We start from the raw sequence: 18,306 nt of genomic DNA on the forward strand, positions 1-18,306 counted from the left end.
CCCAGATCCTTTTTTGGCCAGGCCTAAGTGAACTTGTGTGGACTTGGCCAGGTGGGTCAGGTCCTGTGGGAGCAGCTGTCCTACCCCCAGCTCCCAAACCCACTCTCCCACTCCCAAAACTTAATGCAGACTGACATCTTTAGGGCCCCACAAAGAACAGCAGAAGCTGCCAGGGACAGACTGTGACTTTATTCTGTCTTTAAACATAGCAAATGGCATCTTCTCTAATATCACTCCAAAAATACTTTGCCTGGATTAAAATAGTATGTATATACTGTACAAATACATAAGTTTAATATCTCTTCCTATAAGTACATTTATACACATAAAACAGCATAAATTAGAAAAGGGACAAATGGGTATATAAAATTCTGGTTACATACAAATCTGATTAAATTAGCATTTACACTGTGGTTCTAACATAGAGTCTGTTAAATAGAGTGATGTGCATACAGTACATTGACACCCCACCCAACACAAATTAAAACAGGGGCTATGACAGGGCCAGGTACTCACTCGCACAGACCGCAGGAGAAAGTGTGGCCCACCTCAGATTTATATATTTTTTTTTTGTTGTTCTCATCTTGGGGACTCTCAGATGTGTTCCTGGAAATTCCTGGCTTTTCCAGAGCGCTCCCAGCAGCTGTCCTCCGGGGATGTTTGCTCTTCATCACGACCTCTTCGCCTTGCCCGGCTGACCTCCACGGCACAAGATTATCTACCAAAATCAAAACAGAGCTGCCTTACTTTTCCCAGCAACAGGGAGTGTTTCCAGTCGGTTTTACGCACATGGGAGGAGAAGGGGGAGGGATGTCCCGCAGTGTTTTACTTTCCATTCAAAGGCAGATTTGCGAGAGGTTTATTTATTTACTCTTCCCTCTGCTTCCCCCCCCCCCCAAATTTACAGTCCTGGGAACGGGAACCATCTGGTTTGGTGATAAGTGTGTCTTGCCTCTGGCTGGCATTGGGCTGAGCACAGCCACGTTTGTGGGAGTGAAGCCCGTTTGCCTCGCTGAGTCCTCCCAAAAAGCTCGGCTCTGGCATGGCAGGAGGGGACAGGCGTGTGCTGGGCATCACTGTGTCTCTCTGGATGGATCTCAGAGTTAAACACCCATGTGTTAGACAGGATTAGGAGAGGGAAAGCCCAGCCTAAGGACCAGCAAAGCCTCTGAGTGAAAGAGTGAAGCAGGAGCAGAGAAGAACATGCAGCAGCAAGGACCCTGATCCAGTTGTGCCATGGAGACCCCAGGGTAAGATGTGCCCCTGCTCCTGGATGAGGCTTGGGCAGCACTGTGGGGCTGCTGCAGCACCTCAGGCAGGTGCTTGTGGGCACCAACCATGAGCCCAGGCACAGATCCCCCCTTTCCCAGCTCCAGCCTTGCCAGACATGACCATGAGGGATGTGAACCTGGAGCCCCAGCTGGGCTCTCCCAGCTCCTCCTCCCAGGATCTGTCTCTCCTGGAGTTTCAGGACCATCACTCGCTTGGTTTTGAGGCATTGACACAGGATTGCATGATTCCCCAGGGACCTCAGATAACGTATTGATAAGATGGGCTTAATCCTGCAAGCCCCTGCTGCCCAAAATGCCAGTCTGAGCTACCAGGGCAGGAGCAAGAGGCCATTCAGGCCCTGCCAAACTCACTCATCCCCCACGAAACATAATTACAAGTAGAGCTTCACTGGAAAAACCTATGGCCTTTCCTCTGCTAACAGCCAGCTGCTCGAAAAAAAATCACTTAAAGTAATTAGTGTCCATATCCCTGCAACAGGATGAATGAAACTCCATCCAGCAAACAGCAAGGAGGAATTTGGGCAACCACGGAGCCAAAGATGTATCTGCAACCTGGTTTCTTGTATTAAGCTCCGTGGTTTGGAGCAGCAGAGGGGTGGGTGGACCCCATGCTGGGGCACTGATTTGTCCCCCTTGCAGACTCCCCCCTGAATTTCTCCTTTGTACAGGCAGCAGAGTCCTTTGGCAGCACAGCAAACTGCCCACACCATTTTGGAGTAGCCAAAAATCGATGTGAAAGAGATGGTTTTTAAGAGTGACAGAGTATCAGTGAGGGGAAGCTGCCTTTGAAGAGGTGACCACTGCATGTAATGTCACCTGACTTAATGAAATGGCTCTTTGATAAAGCCTTCTCATCACCTCTGGCCCCTGCAGCCAAATGCAGGATGGATCATGTTGGCCTGGAAAAGCACCGAGCAACCTGCTGGAAGAAACTGCCTTTCCTACTGAATCCCAGGATATTTAAGAAGATTCCCTGGCTGCACTCCTCAGCTGCACACAGGCCATGCTGCTTGCAGAATCCTGCAGGATCTCATCTGCCAAAGCTCACAGCACTATCCCAAAACTGTTCTGACCATGCCTCGGTGGGAGCAGCCACTACACTGGGTCCCAAAAACGGAGCCGGCCAAGTGATGCCCTGCCTGGCCCAACACACACACACCAACAGCTCCCAACGCCACTGGAAACCTCCCTCATTGATACATCCACAGAACAGGGGCAGCTGACCAGAAAAACAGCTGTAATTGCCACAACCATTTGCAGCCAGAGCTGAGTTTGACTCTTCCCACCCCGTGAAACCTTCTGGCCCTGCAGGGCGAGGGCTCCGCAGCCTCCTCCCCGCACATCCTGTGTGGCACCTGCTCCTCACCCCGGGCTCCAGCCCATTGTCCACCTCCATAACACCTCAGTCCTTCCTGCCTCACAGCAACAGTGACTTGGGAGTGTTTGATCCACCCCATCAATGCAGGAGATGTCATTGAACTGGTTTAACCTCTTGCCGCGGGATCCTTCCACAGTCCTGGCACAATCGGCAGCAACATCCACGTTCCCTCCTGTGAGGCCACTTTTTATGAGTCCTCCTTGGGCTTCTTATCTCTTCTCTGATCTGTCCCTCCTTCCATTTAATGAAGAGGCAGTTTTTGACAGACCTCATGTCAGGCTGAAGCTGTTTTTCCTCACTCTTTAAGAGCTGAGCCTCTGAAGTCTCGCTTGAGGTCAAGGGAAGACAAGACGTTTCAAAATGGAGAGGAACTGTGGGGTTTGAGCACTGCTGTTTCTCCAGAACCATGTCTGAGTTCAAAGCCATACCGTGGGCTGCGGGTGAATATTCCATTTTGTCACAAGTTTTGAGGTTTTTAAATGTCTTTTTGTTGCACGCTGGAAAACAAACAAAACCCTTCCCATGTTTCCGCAAAGCAGAACGCTGTCAAAACATTTTTGTTGGATAAGGTCAGGTTTTCTGTCCCTCCTTCTCCACACAGGAGTGGTGACCGATGCCTGAAACCCCCCTTGGACGCGTCATCGAGACCGAATGTCTCAGTGCTGAGAAAACAGCCAAGTTCAGTGAAATTCAGAGCATCAAAACATCCTGCCCAGCTCTCCTTGTGCACTCACCCTGCGAGGGGCAAACCCAAAACCCGAGTGCAGGGCCTTTATCTGGAAGGTCCACTCGCTAAGCCACCGTATCAGGGAGTATTTCTGGAAAGCGCCTTCCCTCCCACGCCTCCTCCTCCCCAGCGTTACACACGTTCACTTGCTCTGTCAGGTCAATGACAGGGGTTTGGGGAGATCAAAGTTCATTTACTGAAGCACCTGCTGTGGTGCAGCAGGGGTTTGGGGCTGCTTTTGTACGGCCCAGCCCCGGCAGGGAGGCTCATTCAGGAGCAGCGTGATTCCTGCTCGCTGGCAATCGCTCGTCCCTGAACCACAGGTTCAAGAGCAGGAGGAAACAAAGGGTTTCTCTCTGGCCCTGCTGCTCCTTCCAGCTTCTCCGTGGCCACACGATTTGACCAGAGGGAGACATTTTAAATTTCCTTCTTGGCTAATGGTGTGGGACAACTAGGAAACTCCTGCTCCCAGTTTGCAGCAGATTAAGTTAGAGGTAATGAAAGAGAAGGAATCTGAAGGTTGTGTGACTGGAGCTGGCTTTAGGTGGTGTTGGTTCAAAGGGAGTTATGAGCCAGTCACCTTTTATCTAAATAACACTTTGCATCAGTTCACAGGAACGTGCCTCGCAGAGGTCAGCTCAGCACATGGAACAAATCCTGGGATAAAATTTTTACTTCCTCCTTTTCAGGCAAAACTCCAACAGCAGGATATTTAAAAACCAAGTACAGGATTCCAGAGCCTGCCAAGGCTGCAACCTGAAATCCATTACAATATTCTGCTGTATTAATGCATTACTGTTATGAAGACACCACTGATTACAACCAGATCACAGCACAGGCCAACATCTGTCCAGTTAGGGGTTAGACACTTAACACAATAAATGAGTGTGGAATAGGAAAAAGAAGCCAGAAAGACACTGCCAGGCTTGAGTTAGATTTAAAAATCCAGATTCTCCTTCCAATGGTAACTGAGAAAGTGCCATATAAAAATCATAAAATGGTTTCAAACTCTGTTATTCCTTTCATCTTTGTACTTGGAAAAGGAGTTTCCTTCTCAGTTAGCTTGGAAATGAAGAGACTGGTGAGGTTCAGGTATGTTCCAGTTGCATTCCATAAACTAATACAACTGACTGTAAATGCAACAGGGAGTATTAAGTTTTTATTTCTAAATGATGGTATTGTTCCAGTTAAAACTAGTCCTGGGAATACTAGAAATCTGCTTAAGGCACAAAGGCTAGCTCTGGATCTGGACACAGCTAGTTTGTTCAGATCCATCTCTAATTAGTAGGTTTGATCATCTTTGCCCCATCCCCAGATGCCACTTGGTGGGGGTGTCACTTTCCTGGCACTGTCCCTGCAACTAATTTAGTTATTTTAGGCTTCACAGCGAGCTGGGACAAGGAGGGGGCAATGGGATCTCTTCTGTAAGAGGTTACTACTTCCTTCTTAGCATGAGGGCTGAGCTGCAGTTCTAGGGGTCCCGAATGCTCACAGGAGGGAACTCATTCTCATCGTCCAGGCAGACCGGTCCCGTCGCAAACTCGTGCTCTGGGATCACCTCTCCTCGCAGGGCCCCGCCGTCCTCCGAGTAGCCTGGCCAAGGAAAACCACAGAATGTTGTGGATGAATGGATGGAAACAAAAAGCAGACACCGTGTCATCACCTCTTTAGCACAGAGCTCTGGGGGACCAAGGGAGAGGAAGGTATCTCCGTCGACACTATGGATTAGGGATGGACTAATGGCAGCTTTCCTCCTCCTGCCACGAATGTGAGCACCAATTTCAGAGTAAGATCTACCTCTGTTAAGTGGACCTTAGACTAGAGAATATAATAAGACAGTCACCCAGTGTTTCCCTGCAGCAGTTTAGCGCTGGCTTTGTGGGTAAGGTATAACAGATTTGGAGAATCTGTAGCGACGTCGCCACAAAAACAGCGAGACCTGACTTCTACACCCAGGGGTTCAACTCCTGGAAACCACCTGGCAGCAGCTGCTGTCTCATAAACTGGAGCTCAGGTGTGGTTCCTACTTTGCCTTGGGCCCATCTGTGGCATAGCTCTGCACCAGGAGAAGCAGTGCTGGCACAGGCTCCCAGGAAGCAGAGCAGAAAACGCCCAGCCTGTTTTTGTCACAGGGGATGAACCAGGTGAGCTCCAAAGTCCTGCTGCCCAAAAGGTTGAACCCCTGGAATCTTGCACACTTTCCACTTTGCCCCAGGTGGCCTTGTGGCTTCTGCCCAAGGCAGGCAGATGTGCTTACCTGGCATGGTCGAAGTTGAAGGCACTGTACTTGGCCTGGCTACAGTTGCTGCATAAGATTGAGGTACTGGAGGCTGAAGGTCATTTTCTTTGTTCTCTTCCATCTTTCCTGAGCCAAGCAGACTAATTGTACAGGAGCAAGAGAGGGAAGAAGAGTTAGTTCTGATCCCAGCTGTTCCTCCCCAGCTCCAGATAAGACAAGCCCATGCATCCACATCTCCTTGAAGAGCATCACCCATCCACACCACCACATCCATGCTCTGCCTGCAGCCCCAGCAGTGCTGCAGAAGGGGAGCATTGTGCTCCACAAGGAAAGCAGAGGGGAAGCAGGAGATAGGGAAAGCACCACTTCGGCTGGAGGACAATGCTGGCACAGGAACAGAAGGGAACAGGCTGACCACAAGAGCTTTAGGTTACAAAGGCAAACAGTGTTTCTAATCACAGGGGGGGCTCCAAAGGGCTTCCAACAGGAGAGGACTAGATGGGAAAAGCAGCCCTGGCTAGTTTAGGACGGAGTTTGAGCAGAGATATCGTATGATGTAATGTAACTCATGACCCAAGGGCCCTTTTCAGTCCTCTGATGCTCAGAGGAGCCCACAAGACAAAGCTGGGGGCAGGCGGGCGGCCGGCGTGCGCTGGACAGCGCAGCTTTGAAGTGCTTTTGTTTTGTGGCTTTTCAAAAAGCTGCTGGCATTTCCCTGGCTGGCAGCCACCTCCCGGCTCAGAGCACATGTTGCATCGCACCCCACCCCACAGGCCTCACATCTGGAGCCAAGGAGCCCAGATGTGTGCAGGGGAGGGGTTACGTGCTCCATGGAATTTGCATACGAACAGAACAGGCTCTGCTTTCACAGAATCACTGAATCACTGGGGTTGGAAAAGACCTCCAAGTTCACTGAGTCCTGATCTCCACCTTGTCAATTAAACCAGAACACTGAGACGTTCCTTGAACACCTCCAGGGATGGAGACTCCACCACTTCCCTGGGCAGCCCTTTCCAATGCCTGACCACCCTTTCTGTGAAGAAACTCCTTCTGCTTTGGCACTGGAGAAGTTCCCAGTGTCACTCCAGATCATCCTACCCCCAAAATCAGCCTTCCAGCTCCCACTCACACCTGGAGAAGATACTCTGCTCTCCTGCCACCATGACGGTCGGTGCTCTCTGCCAGAGGCATCTCCTAAGGCACAGCCTGCCCACTTCTGTTGTCTGGGCTGAGATATCCCACAGCTGCCATGGAATCTGAGATGTCTCTGGTTTCTTCTGCAAGAAGCCCCTTGTCCTTGCCTGCTGATGTGGTTCCCACCCACATCCGTCAGGTCAAGCACTCAAATCACAAAGTCAGTTCTAACGTTCTTGCTCCTACAGCTCCATTTTGTGCTGTCAGGTGAGATTTCCCCTCAGTATGTAAAAGATCAGCCTCTGCATGAGGTGTGACTGGAGGAACAGTTACCTGTGGTTCTTAATTAAGACACACTCCCCTCCATCCTGCGGGTCCAGGTTGTAGATATAGAGATGTCCATCTGACGTAGTCACCAACAGCCGAGGCAGCTTCTGAATCCTGGTGAGAAAAGCATCATGAGACCCCCAAAAAACCCTCACACACAGACACAGCAGCACCCACACCGTGTGCCCTGCAGGCACAGGGGTGAGATAAGGGGCCAGTGTGGTGGTGTTTGGCAGAGATGGCTGTGCCTGGCACGGGGGTGCAGTGTCAGTACGTACGTGGAGAGGGCACAGATGTTCCTCTGCCCGGAGATGTTCAGGCGGACAGTGGCAAAGGCTCTGTCCTGGCTCATCATGCCCGACACCTGAGCAGGGAGGTAGTTGGTGGCAGCCTGGAACATCTTCCCCATGTAACCACTCCAGGTTGGAGGCTCCTCTGGCCGGCTGAGGGGGTCACAGAGCAGCATCAGTGGGGTCACCACAGTCAGCGTGACAAAGCATCAGGAACAGAGCACATCATCCTGATCTCACACTGGTGGAGGGTTTATTTGGGGCACCTGCACGTTGTGCACCAGACTGGCTGGATACACAGGAAGGAGGGACAGTGGAAGCTAATAAAGCCAGAGCAGGCCCAGAGAGCCTGACAGCAGGGATGCAGGTTGTGGCTTTTCAAGGATTGAGTCCCCGAGGACACAAAGCCAAAGAGTTTGCAGCTGGTATTGCTCATGGAAAGGACATGGAGGCCAGCTGTGGAGAAGCAGACCTCTGAAGCAGGGCCAGGCAGGTTAAGCCAGGCTAATCTCCTCACCTGTCTGTGAGATGCTCCAGTTTAAAGATGTGCACGGTCTCTGTGTTGCTGGAAGCACAGAGGAACTGGGAATCCATGCTGAACACCAGGGAGCTGATGTTCACATACCTGCAGCCAAGCAAGGACAGGGCTGGTCACTCCGTGGCACATTGCTCAAGGGAACTGTTGGGTTTGGCTCACAGGGAAGAGGATGGGGAGGAAGGAGACCCATCCACCCTGCCCAGCTGCTGCAGAGCCTGTGAGCTCAGGGACCAGCAGTTCCCTAATCCCTTTGCTCAGCAGAGTTGGGGGTTGCCTCGAGCGAGTGACAAACAGCCAGAGAGGTGGAAATGTCCTTGCTCACAGAGCTGCCTGTGGAGGGAACATCTGTGCTGGCCTCATTAAACCTTCTGGTCCTGCAAAGGCCAGGGAGGACATCCAAAGTGCTGGATAGTGAGATACATACAGCATCCCCTGCACAGGTTGAGCAGGGACGGGGGGTCTGATAATTTTGGGGATTTCATTATTTCGAGTGAGAAACAAAAAGCCAGAGTAAATGGATTGACTCCATCTCTGTTCCCTGCCATGCCCTGCTCTGTGACACACAGGGAATCACTGAGCTGGCCTGAGGCTGCCTGGCACAGTGACATTTTGAGCTGATATGTTTGCTCTTGTTTTCCTTCTGCAAAAGATGCCAAAGGCACCAGGATCTGACGTTGCCCTGCCCCTCTGTTTACGTTTGGGCTCCGGGAGCCCTCTGTGTGCTCGTCACCCACAGAAGAATGAACTGACCTTTTCATCCCCCGCCGGAATTCATAGAGCTTTTGCCCCCCAGGAATGGAAAATACACGAATGACTGTGCCCTGCAAAAAATGCAAAGGGAAATATCACGCAGGAGCAGGCCAAGGAGTGAGAGCCCATTCCCTGACACACCCAGGAAACTCAGGACGTGCAAAGGCTCCTCCTGTTTGCCAGCTGGGCTCAATCTGATCCCGACACGCTGGCAGTGCATCCCTCATTGCCCATTCTCTCTTGGCTGTGTTTAAGCTCAAAGGTCCTGATACAGCAGAGCTGGCTGGGACCCCCTGCCAGCCCTGGGCAGAGGGAGGGTGCTTGCAGCCACACTCACTCACTTTTTCAGAAGCACTTGCCAACTTGGAGCCGGTGGAGTTGAAGGCGAGAGCAGCCAGAGGCCCGTCGTGGGCAGGGATGGTGCAGGCTGTTTTCTGTAGGGCAGAAGGTAAAGTGAGTGCAAAGGGACACGTTGCTCCTTGGACTGTGTGTGAGGGCAGGGCGTTCCCTGCCTCGCACCCTATCCAGGCCTGCTGATACGGATTCATGGGATAGTATTGTGCTGATGGTATCTCTTCCACATCCTCAGCAGTTTATCTCTGCCCTGCCTTGTGCTCACTCCCCACCTACTGTGGCCACTGTGATTACAGACAGCTCACCTCAGGGGCAGAGAACCTCAGCTCCCCGCCTCTCCAGGTTTCGGGATCACAACTGCGCCCTCCTGGAAGCCTGGCATGTGTATGTGAGGATCAGAGCTGGCCTCCCTGCATCTCGCCGTGCTGCACAGCGAATCCTGCTGCAGCAACACCTCCCTGGTGCCTGCAGGGAGCCCCGGCCCTCCCTGCACCTCTCACAGCAGCAGAGACAGTGTTTTCCCCCTGTGCTCTGCTCCTCCCCTGCTGCAGATCCTCGGCTCCCGTTGCATGTATGGAGCCACAGCCTTATGTAACCCAAAGCCCTGGCATAAACAGCAGATAATCATGACCCTGCATCCAGCCAGGGACAGATTTCCTGAGGGGACTTTGGACACTTTGCCCTCTCCATGACTTTGGGTCCAGCATCCCTTCCAGCCTGTGGCAGAGCCACTGCTCCAGGTTCTGTGCTGTGCCTGGAGCAGCTCCAACGCTTCCTGAGCCACACTAGTAACATCACTCCCATGGGATACGCTGCTGACGCTCCTGCAGGAACCCCAGTGCCAGCCTGGCAGCGGCCCTGGGGCTGCAGGGCAGTGGGTCATGTTTTCCCGAATATCTGTACTGGGAGATGCCCTGATCTCAGATGCTGTCAGCTCCGAGCACGGGGGACGGGGAATGTGCCTCCCAGGCAATTCCCTCGCAGCCTAGCTCGGTGGAGCGTATTTATTCATCCTTCCCAAGGGCCCCGTTGGCTTTGCTGTGGCTCTGTTTGTTTTCAGTCGGTATCCAAAGGCCGGGCTTCGCACTTACCAAAGTATTTCCGTCGTAAAGCGCGATCTCTCCGCTGGTCGCGCTGCCGGGATAAGCCAAGTAGGAGTTGGCGTGGTTGATCGAGAGAGCGCACAGACCTGGCAGGGACAGAGGGACACGGCTCAGGCTGCGCGCTGGGGGAGGAGGAACGCACATCCCCGGCCATGGGCACGGCAGGGGGCTCAGGCTCTGTCTCGTTTGGGACCGTCCAGCACCGGGTGTGGAGCGCTGGAAATGCCTCGGCCGTGGGGACACCTGGTGGCACGGGACAGAACGGCTGCCTGGGCCCTGCCACCCTCCTGCCAGACACGCACAGGAGCCCAGGTCCTGTCCATCATCACCTTGGAGAAGGCAGGAAGATGTGCACAGGGCGTGGGTGCCGGGTTGGAAGCTCAGAGGAGCAGCACGGCGCGGATGCAGCCCCGACACGCAGCCTGGCATGTGAAGGCTGGCAGGGCAAGGCAGTGCCGCTTCCTTCTGCTCTGAATGGAAAAGGGAAGCAGAGGAAGACAAAGGAAGTGCCCCAGCTGTGCAGGGAGTTTCCGGCTGACAAGGAACTCGAACGTAGCTAAATTTCAAGCACGGGGAGAATTCTTCCCCATAAGAGCCATCTGGTTTTGTGCCAACACGAGCATAAAGGTTCCCAAACGCCCCTTTGAAAGGGAGCAGGAACTACAGGATGAGACAGGGATGGATGGATACGTGTGTGGGTACATCCACCCGCTTGTCCCCCAGGTGACCTCGGAAAAGAGCATCCCTTCCTGCCTCTCATTTCTGCTGCTGGCCCAGGATCCATCCCGGTGAATCCTGTCACATACAGAACGTGTCTCACTCGCTTCCTGCGCCACATCTGCGTGCTCACTGTCCTCCCAAACCCGACTCAAGGCTTCGGCACGACCTGAGCTTCCTGACCCGCGCCGGGGGTCCCCCCTCGTCCCACGTGCGGAGGAAGCCGCGGGGTTAAAGGCACCGGGGGTGCTGCCACGGCCCCAAACAGGACACCCACACGCTGCACGTACACGGACTGTCCTGCCGTGCAACCCCCCGGGTCAGGACACGGCCCTGGCCCCGGCCCAGCCTCGGGGAAGGATCTCTCGCTTTAGGTCATTGTTTATAACTAAACAAAGAGACCGCGGCGCAGCCAGGAGCTGCAGGATCAGCCAGGGGCCCCAGGGATCCACTCGCCGTCGATCCAGAGGCGTGTGCACCGTGCCAGGGATGGCGCACCGGGGAGAGGCACGAGGAGCGCGGCGGCGGCAAAGTGCAGGCAATTAAAAGGCAATTAAAGAGGGAGGGATGGGAGGAAGGCAAAGACAGCCCAGAGACTTTGCTCGTGAGGAGCATCCTGTCTTTTCCGGATGGTGTTCCCCCAGCTCAGGCAGCACGGGGGGGATCAGCACAGCCCTTTCTCTCAGAGGAGGGTTTAGGGAAGGCTGGAGCGGAACAAAGCGAGCTCTGAGCGGCTGGTGTGAGTCACCCGCTCCCTCTGCTCCCGCCTGGCCGGGAGAGGCAGGCGGGAAACCAGGCCAGGGGAAAACACAGATGTGAGTGTACTGGGCTGACCTCAGGGACACACAAAGAACAAGGATCACCAGGGCCACGGGCAGCCTTTGAAGGTGCTCCTCTCCTCTCCTCTGGCAGCCACACAGCCATGATGAAAGTTGGTGCCTGCAGCACCAGGAGGGAGGAGGCAGGCAGGCACTGCTCAGGATGGCACCTCTGGGAGTGCCACATCACAGGTGCCTTCCTCAAGCAGCATGGAAAAACAATACTGTGTCTGGGAAGCCAGGCCTTGCCCCCAGGCCAGCAGGTCCAGGCACATCTGGGGCTTGGGGGGAGCCACATGAGGTGGTTTCCAAATCTGCAGTCATTCCCAAGATGGCACAGGTCACCACGAGCACTGTGACCTCCTCAGTGCAAATCCTGCTCCTGAGATGAACCACATGAAAAACAACAGACTTGGCCAGCGTGGGTGTTTTCCTCTCCTGCATGGAGAAGGCTGAACTGGGAGCCAGGTGCTGGCCAGGAACAGCCAGAGATCTCACAGGGACTGGCTGGTGTGCTGCAGCAAACCCTGGTCCTCCCTGTGCTGGTGTTACTGTGCTCAGGGCACACACTTTAGGAGTGGTGGCTTTTTTGTGCTCCTACATCCCTTTGGCACAGACCCCCACTCCAAAAAGGGTTGTACAGAGCAGTGGACTGCCCTGACCTCCTGGACACACCATCCCTGGGGTCAGAGTTGGGACCAAAGCAGATGGCCCCGGGACAACAGGAGCAGGCGTGGCACCACGCTGGTCACTCAGCTCATTTCAGTGACAGCTGCTGCAGTAAAAGGGCTTTAAAGCACTAAGCCCATATGAAGCTTATGATCCTCAGCAGCCCAGTCCTGCCCCAGCTGATTGCTGCTGCTCTAAAACCATGACCTAGTCCTCCAGCCCCACTGCAGAGCAGCTCCAGGCCTGGGTATCCCTGCCCACCCTGCCGCTGCCGGGCCTTCTCGGGAAGGTTTTAAACTTTAATTATATTTGTAGCGTTTAGTATGTTTAATCCTCAGGGAGAGGCCATCTGTTGAGACCTGAAGTAGGTCAGGGGAGCTGCTGGGAGAGCATCCCTTGAAAGCCCAGAAGCCAAGCGTGAGCACATCAGCAACTTCCCGACCAACAGCCCATGAAATGATGCTGCAGCTGCGACGGGCCGGGATGTCACAGCCACGCACGGCAGCGCTGCCGTGGGCACCCGGCCAAGGCTCCCTCTGCACAGCTAAAAATAGCTCCTCTCCCAGCGGCAGGAAAGCCAGATTCACCCTGGGCTGCACAGAGAGGATCTGTCCTGAGGCCACCTGCCCTGTCCCTCGGGTTTGCTGCATCCCTGGAATAATATCAGGTGGCAGCCCAGGGCTCCCGGGAACTCCCCGGCTGGGAATTAGTGCTGTGGGTTCTGGCTGTGGGTTCTGCCCCGGGTGATCTTCCAGCACTGATGGCTCTGGGAGCTGACCTCAAGGGGAAGTCAAACCCTGCTGCCCACCCCTGCTCCCCTTTGATGCTTCTGCTCAGGACAGAGCCGGGTTTTGCTCCAAACAGAGCCGGGTTTTGCTCAGGACAGAGCTGGGTTTTGCTCAGGACAGAGCTGGGTTTTGCTCCAAACAGAGCCGGGTTTTGCTCAGGACAGAGCTGGGTTTTGCTCAGGACAGAGCCAGGTTTCTGCTCTCCCAAGCCCATGGACTGCCTCCCTCCATTTCTGGCTCCCCAGTACTGAATTAGGATACACAAGCCACAGCCTGGTTTAAATTCTAACCTGAGTGTTGTGGCTCTACAAAGCTCCCTTTCACACAGTTCTTCCACACTTACCTGTTGTGTTTGGAGGTGTATCCAGAATAGTCTTCAAAAGCTTCATGTCCTTAATGTTATGGATGTAAATTGACTCTTCCAGGCAAACAACCAGCCTCTGCAAGGACACAAGGGACATGCACAGAACCTCACCAACATGGTCATGGTGCCTCTGTCTGCTGCTCCCACAGTGCACCAACCCAAGTCTTTGGTGTCAGAAAAACTCAACAGGAATTTCTCACACACCAAAATGTAACAAAAACGGGATCTCTGCTTCTCCATCCCCTCTCACTGGGGATGTTCCTTTCCCATTTGGAATCAGCCAAGGGGAGGAGAGGCAGAAAGGAGGAGGGAAGCCTGATGCAGTGACCTCAGCACTGGGCCACCATCTCCACGGCCACTCAGCTTTGTGTCTCGGTCTCAGATCTTGGTCCAGATCTCTCCGTTTTACCACGGAGAGGTTTTGCACAGAGGCTTTTTTTGGGACCAAGGCTTTGGGTCTGGCTGAAGGGTTGTGCCTCCCAAGTCCAGCAAGTGCACAGCTTCACCTCTGTTAGTGCCAAGTGTCCAGAAACACTGAAAACCTCCCAATAAACACCAAAGGCCAGACTCCATCCAGGCTCCTCAAGCTGGAGCACCCAAATCCATGTACAGGAAGCCTCCACCTCTTTAGAAATGAGGCCACTTATTTAGTATCTAAATGTGGAGCTTAGTCACTAACTTGAAACACCCACATTAGAAAATCTTTGCCTTGCTCCACCATTACTCTCAGATCAAACTCTTTCCCACTTCTATTCCTGCTAACCACAGCATCTGGGGCTGTGTCAGAGCCATTTTGCATTTCCAGGAAGACTTTGCCTTTTCTCCAGTAACAGCCATCAACTTGCAAGAAGTGTAATATTTATATAGCTGATTTCAGCAAAGCCACCATGTGCTTTCCCAGAATGGGCTGCTATTGATGTCCAGGTGAAGGGAGGTTTCCAGATGATGGCAAAGCAGCAGCCAGAGATGTTGGCACCCACAGGGACAAAATCCAGGAAAGTGATGGGTTTGGGAGGTGAAGAGGCAAAGGAGGTCTGGACAAGCTCACCAGGAGCTGGAGGGGGCTGCTGCTCTCCTGCCCTCCATGCTAAGGTCAGTGGGATGGGATTTATCCTCTCTGTGGACACAGATGGAGCCTCAGAGGAGGTGTTGGTGCTGTGATTGCTCCCCAGGGTTGAGGCACCGCTAATTGTACAGAAATCTCACCAGATTTTTCTTAGATTGACACAGATCAGGTTGGATAACTGAGCTGTGTTTTCAGGGCTGCAATGGGTCTGGACACAGACAGAAAAACACCTCAAACCTCTCCAAAGAGCTCAGCAGGGTTTCAGCAGTGAATGAAACCCTGGGGAGGTTCCAGCAGCTTCTCACTGGTTGCACAGCACAGATTGCTCCCCACCTTGAGACAAATCACACCTTAACACACTTCAGTTATCGTGGAGCTTGGAACAAAGAATTCCCGTGGATCAACAACAACGGAGGGACTTGTTTGCACAACAAGGACTTTTTCACAGAGAGATCAAATTGAAATATGCACTGTTTGTTTGAGACCTGTTCCTGGTTTATTTGTTTATTTTCCTGTGTTAATGCTTTGTATGGGATCTGTCCTTCTGTGGACTTCCAATGGAGCACAGGTTTCCTACAGAAGCCCAGGCAAGGGTTGGACTCCATGTCTTTACTGGTCTTTTCCAACCCAAATGACTCTCATATTCCATGTTTCTAAGCATCTGTAGCATCTTCAGATCTCTCCAGGTGTGCCTGTGTTACAGCCAGAGGATGAGCTCAGCCCAGGATTTGAACCCAAGCTCATCATGCAGCCAAAGAACATGAATGCAAGGCTGGGACTGTGCATCACCTTCAGGCAAACTCCAGAGCAGCACATGGGGAATAGCCTGAACTTATTTTATTCACACTAATCTCCTAGAACTGCTAAGCAGAACCTCCCAGTTTATTTTTATACACATACAGCTATCTGCAATTCAAAGGAAGTCCTTCTTTTGCCAGTTCCATTGTAAGTTTAAGTGAAAAAAATCAATTTAGGACAGATTTAATTGTAGTACAGGAACTCTTGGTCAAAGGCAGCTTTACTGGAAGCTCAACCCAGAGAGTCTTACTGCAGGTCTCACTGTTGCTAACTGAGGAGAGCTGATTATATACAATTACCCAGACTGCTTATTTCTTCATTGTAAAATGTCCTCTGCCACTTAGGGCATATACTTGGAAAATAATTATGGACAAAAAGAAAAGATGACTTAAAAACCTCCAAAAGGGCTCAGGGCTGCATGAGGCTGTGTCAATTCACAGAATAACACCCTAAAAGCCTTCTTCTAAGTGGCCTGGATGGTTTTTATACCCTTAAAAACAAAACAAGGCTGCTTGCAGTACTTGAGAAGCAGCCTTTTGCCTCATCCACAGAGTTCAAGTTACTCCTGGGTTTTGTCACCAACTTTGAAGGTCTTATTTGCAACCAAGAGGGCAGAGGTGGGCCTGGAGTCAGGATGTGGAATCTATGGGAGGGAAGGGAGATGAAAAGGTGTTTTTTTGGCAGAGCTGCATCCTGAATAGGCAAGAAGGCAGATGACAAAAAGCCTTTGTGTCACTGTTACGAAAACAAGGACTTGGCTTCATTTGACTGAAGGGAAGAGTTGTGGCAGATGATATGCACAGCTCCTGCTCCTGTCACTGAGTCTGGAGTGGAGCTGGTGGGAGAGGACAGGCACCCACCCCTCCAGTGCCACTTACAGTGTCCCTGCAAACCTCCCCAGGCTGGTCCCAGCTGGAAAGGCAGCGCCAGCAAAGAGCCAGAGCGGGATAACTCTGGATAACCCCCTTCCCTCCCAAGTGCCTCTCACCTGCCGGTTCAGCCGGATGGACAGGATGTTACTGGAATAGCTGTAGTTGCAGATCTCTGTCCCTTTCTTGAAGTGGTAGACATTCATTTGCTGTGGCTTGGCATGACTGACCACAACCACAAGGCTGCTGGAGAACAGACGCTCCACGATGTAAACATCTGGGATTTCATCTGGGCACACAAGGAAAGCACAGCAGGGCCTTTAGCCTGGCTGGTGGTTGGTTTGAGGGCAGCAACAAGAGGGAGTGGGGTTGGAAGGCTCAGTGCTAAGGTGTTCAACACCTGCCTTTGTGATAAGTGTCTCATACCTGGCACAAAGGAATTAGGTCAGAGCAGGAGGGGGTTAATGAACATTCCCCTGAAGGTTAAAATTAAGACAGTGCTGTTGTGCCTCTCCAGCTGAAGGTACCTTGGGCCCTCCAGCTGCAGTTAATCCTTGGGAATGGGATATAAAAAGAGGAGCTCACTCAGTCTGGTTAGGGGTTTTCCTGGAGGGAGTGTGCAGGCCATGGCTGCTGAGGTAAGGAATGAGCTGTGTGTGGCTCCCTGTTTATTCTGGGTGGTGTCTGGTTTCTCTCAGCCTCCTTAGGGGAGCAAACAGTGGCTTGGTGAGTCTTGCAGAGGTTGTTTGGGATAACTCCTGTTGTGTTGAGAAGGCACCATTGCAGTGGTCCTGGTGGACCTGCACCCAAATCCTCAGGGACTGTGATGTCCAGTGCAGGGGCCCTGAATGATGCTCAGTTTGGGCTGTGTTGAGGTCCAAAGGCTGCCCCACAGCTGTGATGTGGGGCTGCTTGTGCCTCAGCCCATCACCCTGAGTGTGACACCAGCAGGGATGTTTCTCTTTGGCCTGACTGGGGACAATCCAAACTTCTAAATAGTTTTTGACATAAATCTACAGTTTGCTGCTGTACAGCAGCTTAGTCAGCCTGTGAGGCAAAGACCTGGACTCTGCTGAGATGATGCAGCTCTGTCTGGTTGCTGAGGCTCCTTCTATAGCCACTGGAGAGAGATGAGCCTATCCCAGCTGGGGAATGTTATCTTTAGAGCATCTCAGCTGAAACACTTCTGGCCTGAACCAGACTGGAGTCCGTGCTCCACGAGGCCAGACTCGTTTGGGGCTGTTAAGTGCATTGCATGCTGCTCTGAGCACAGCTAATAACTGCAGGCCTGCTGTGAGTGACCTTCTTACACGGGAAACCTGTTAAAAACATCTTGCTTGTAAATACCACACTGGATTAAAAGCCTGTGAGTTGTCCAGCAGCTGTGCTGGGAGCCTGTGGTCTCCTGTCCCTGTATCTCAAACATGCTAGTGGGAAGCTACCTCTGCATGCTGGTTTTCAGGACAAAGTGCTGCTGCCAGACTGACAGCAGTGGAAAAGAAGCTGAATTCTAACAATGGTGAAGGACTCCCACAAGTTTAAAGTGCTGCTGGTCAATACTCCTCCACAGTGAAACAGGACACTTACTGCTTTCATGGACCTGGTCCAGTTGTTCCACAGAGCTTAAGGAGAAAAGTCTGTATCCAGTTGTGGTTCCAATTGCCAGGGAGCTGCAAAGACAAAGCAAAAACCTGCTAGTTCAGATCTTAAGGTGACAGGAGGAGTCCCTGCAGGGATGATGTGCTGGTTTTGACTGGAAAACAGTCTTTTTTTCCATATTAGTTTGTGTGGGGCTGTGTTTTTGGTTTGTGCTGAGCACAGTGTTGATAACAGCGGGATGTTTTCATTGTTGCTGAGCTGTGCTTGCACAGAGTCAAGGCCTTTTCTGCTCCTCACCCCACCGGTGAGGAGGCTGAGGGGGCACAAGGAGCTGGGAGAGGGGACACAGCCAGGACAGCTGACCCCAACTGACCCCAGGGATATCCCAGATCATATGGAGTCATGCTCAGTGTATAAAGGTGGGGTGAAAAGGGAGGAAAGGAGGAAGTTTGGAGTGATGGCATTTGTTTTCCCTGTTATCCATGA

The 18,306-nt window shown here is 52.5% G+C and overlaps 1 protein-coding gene across 2 annotated transcripts; it reads right to left on the reverse strand.

Moving 5' to 3' along the window:
* Positions 1–167: 167 nt before the first annotated feature.
* On the reverse strand, positions 168–17,890 carry WIPI1 (WD repeat domain, phosphoinositide interacting 1). Of its 2 annotated transcripts, XR_003915828.1 has the most exons (13): positions 17,809–17,890; positions 16,341–16,510; positions 13,468–13,564; positions 10,121–10,218; positions 9,017–9,109; positions 8,676–8,746; positions 7,905–8,012; positions 7,376–7,540; positions 7,104–7,211; positions 5,655–5,776; positions 4,890–4,990; positions 2,782–3,167; positions 168–718 (listed from the first exon to the last, which is right to left on the reverse strand). XR_003915828.1 is itself a non-coding variant. In XM_029959993.1 (12 exons), the coding sequence occupies exons 2-12, from the start codon at positions 16,425–16,427 to the stop codon at positions 671–673; spliced, it is 1,098 nt and encodes a 365-aa protein (XP_029815853.1). In that variant the 5' UTR covers positions 16,428–16,510; positions 17,809–17,890; the 3' UTR covers positions 168–670. The 2 variants fall into 2 exon arrangements, 1 of the variants encoding a protein (XP_029815853.1); XM_029959993.1 differs by lacking the exon at positions 2,782–3,167.
* Positions 17,891–18,306: the final 416 nt, after the last annotated feature.

The sequence above is a fragment of the Manacus vitellinus genome, unplaced genomic scaffold, assembly GCF_001715985.3.
Source record: "Manacus vitellinus isolate BGI_N305 unplaced genomic scaffold, ASM171598v3 scaffold_24_pilon, whole genome shotgun sequence".
Taxonomy (NCBI): Eukaryota; Metazoa; Chordata; class Aves; order Passeriformes; family Pipridae; genus Manacus; species Manacus vitellinus.

Excerpts from the sequence above, each read along its gene's own strand:
- WIPI1 (XM_029959993.1), bottom strand. The coding sequence starts at position 16,427 with ATGAATGTCTACCACTTCAAGAAAGGGACAGAGATCTGCAACTACAGC. Across the intron at positions 5,777-7,103 it reads GTCTTAATTAAGAACCACAG|TCTGCTTGGCTCAGGAAAGA; the intron begins GTAACTGTTCCT and ends CTGTACAATTAG. Across the intron at positions 4,991-5,654 it reads TTCAACTTCGACCATGCCAG|GCTACTCGGAGGACGGCGGG; the intron begins GTAAGCACATCT and ends TTCCTTGGCCAG.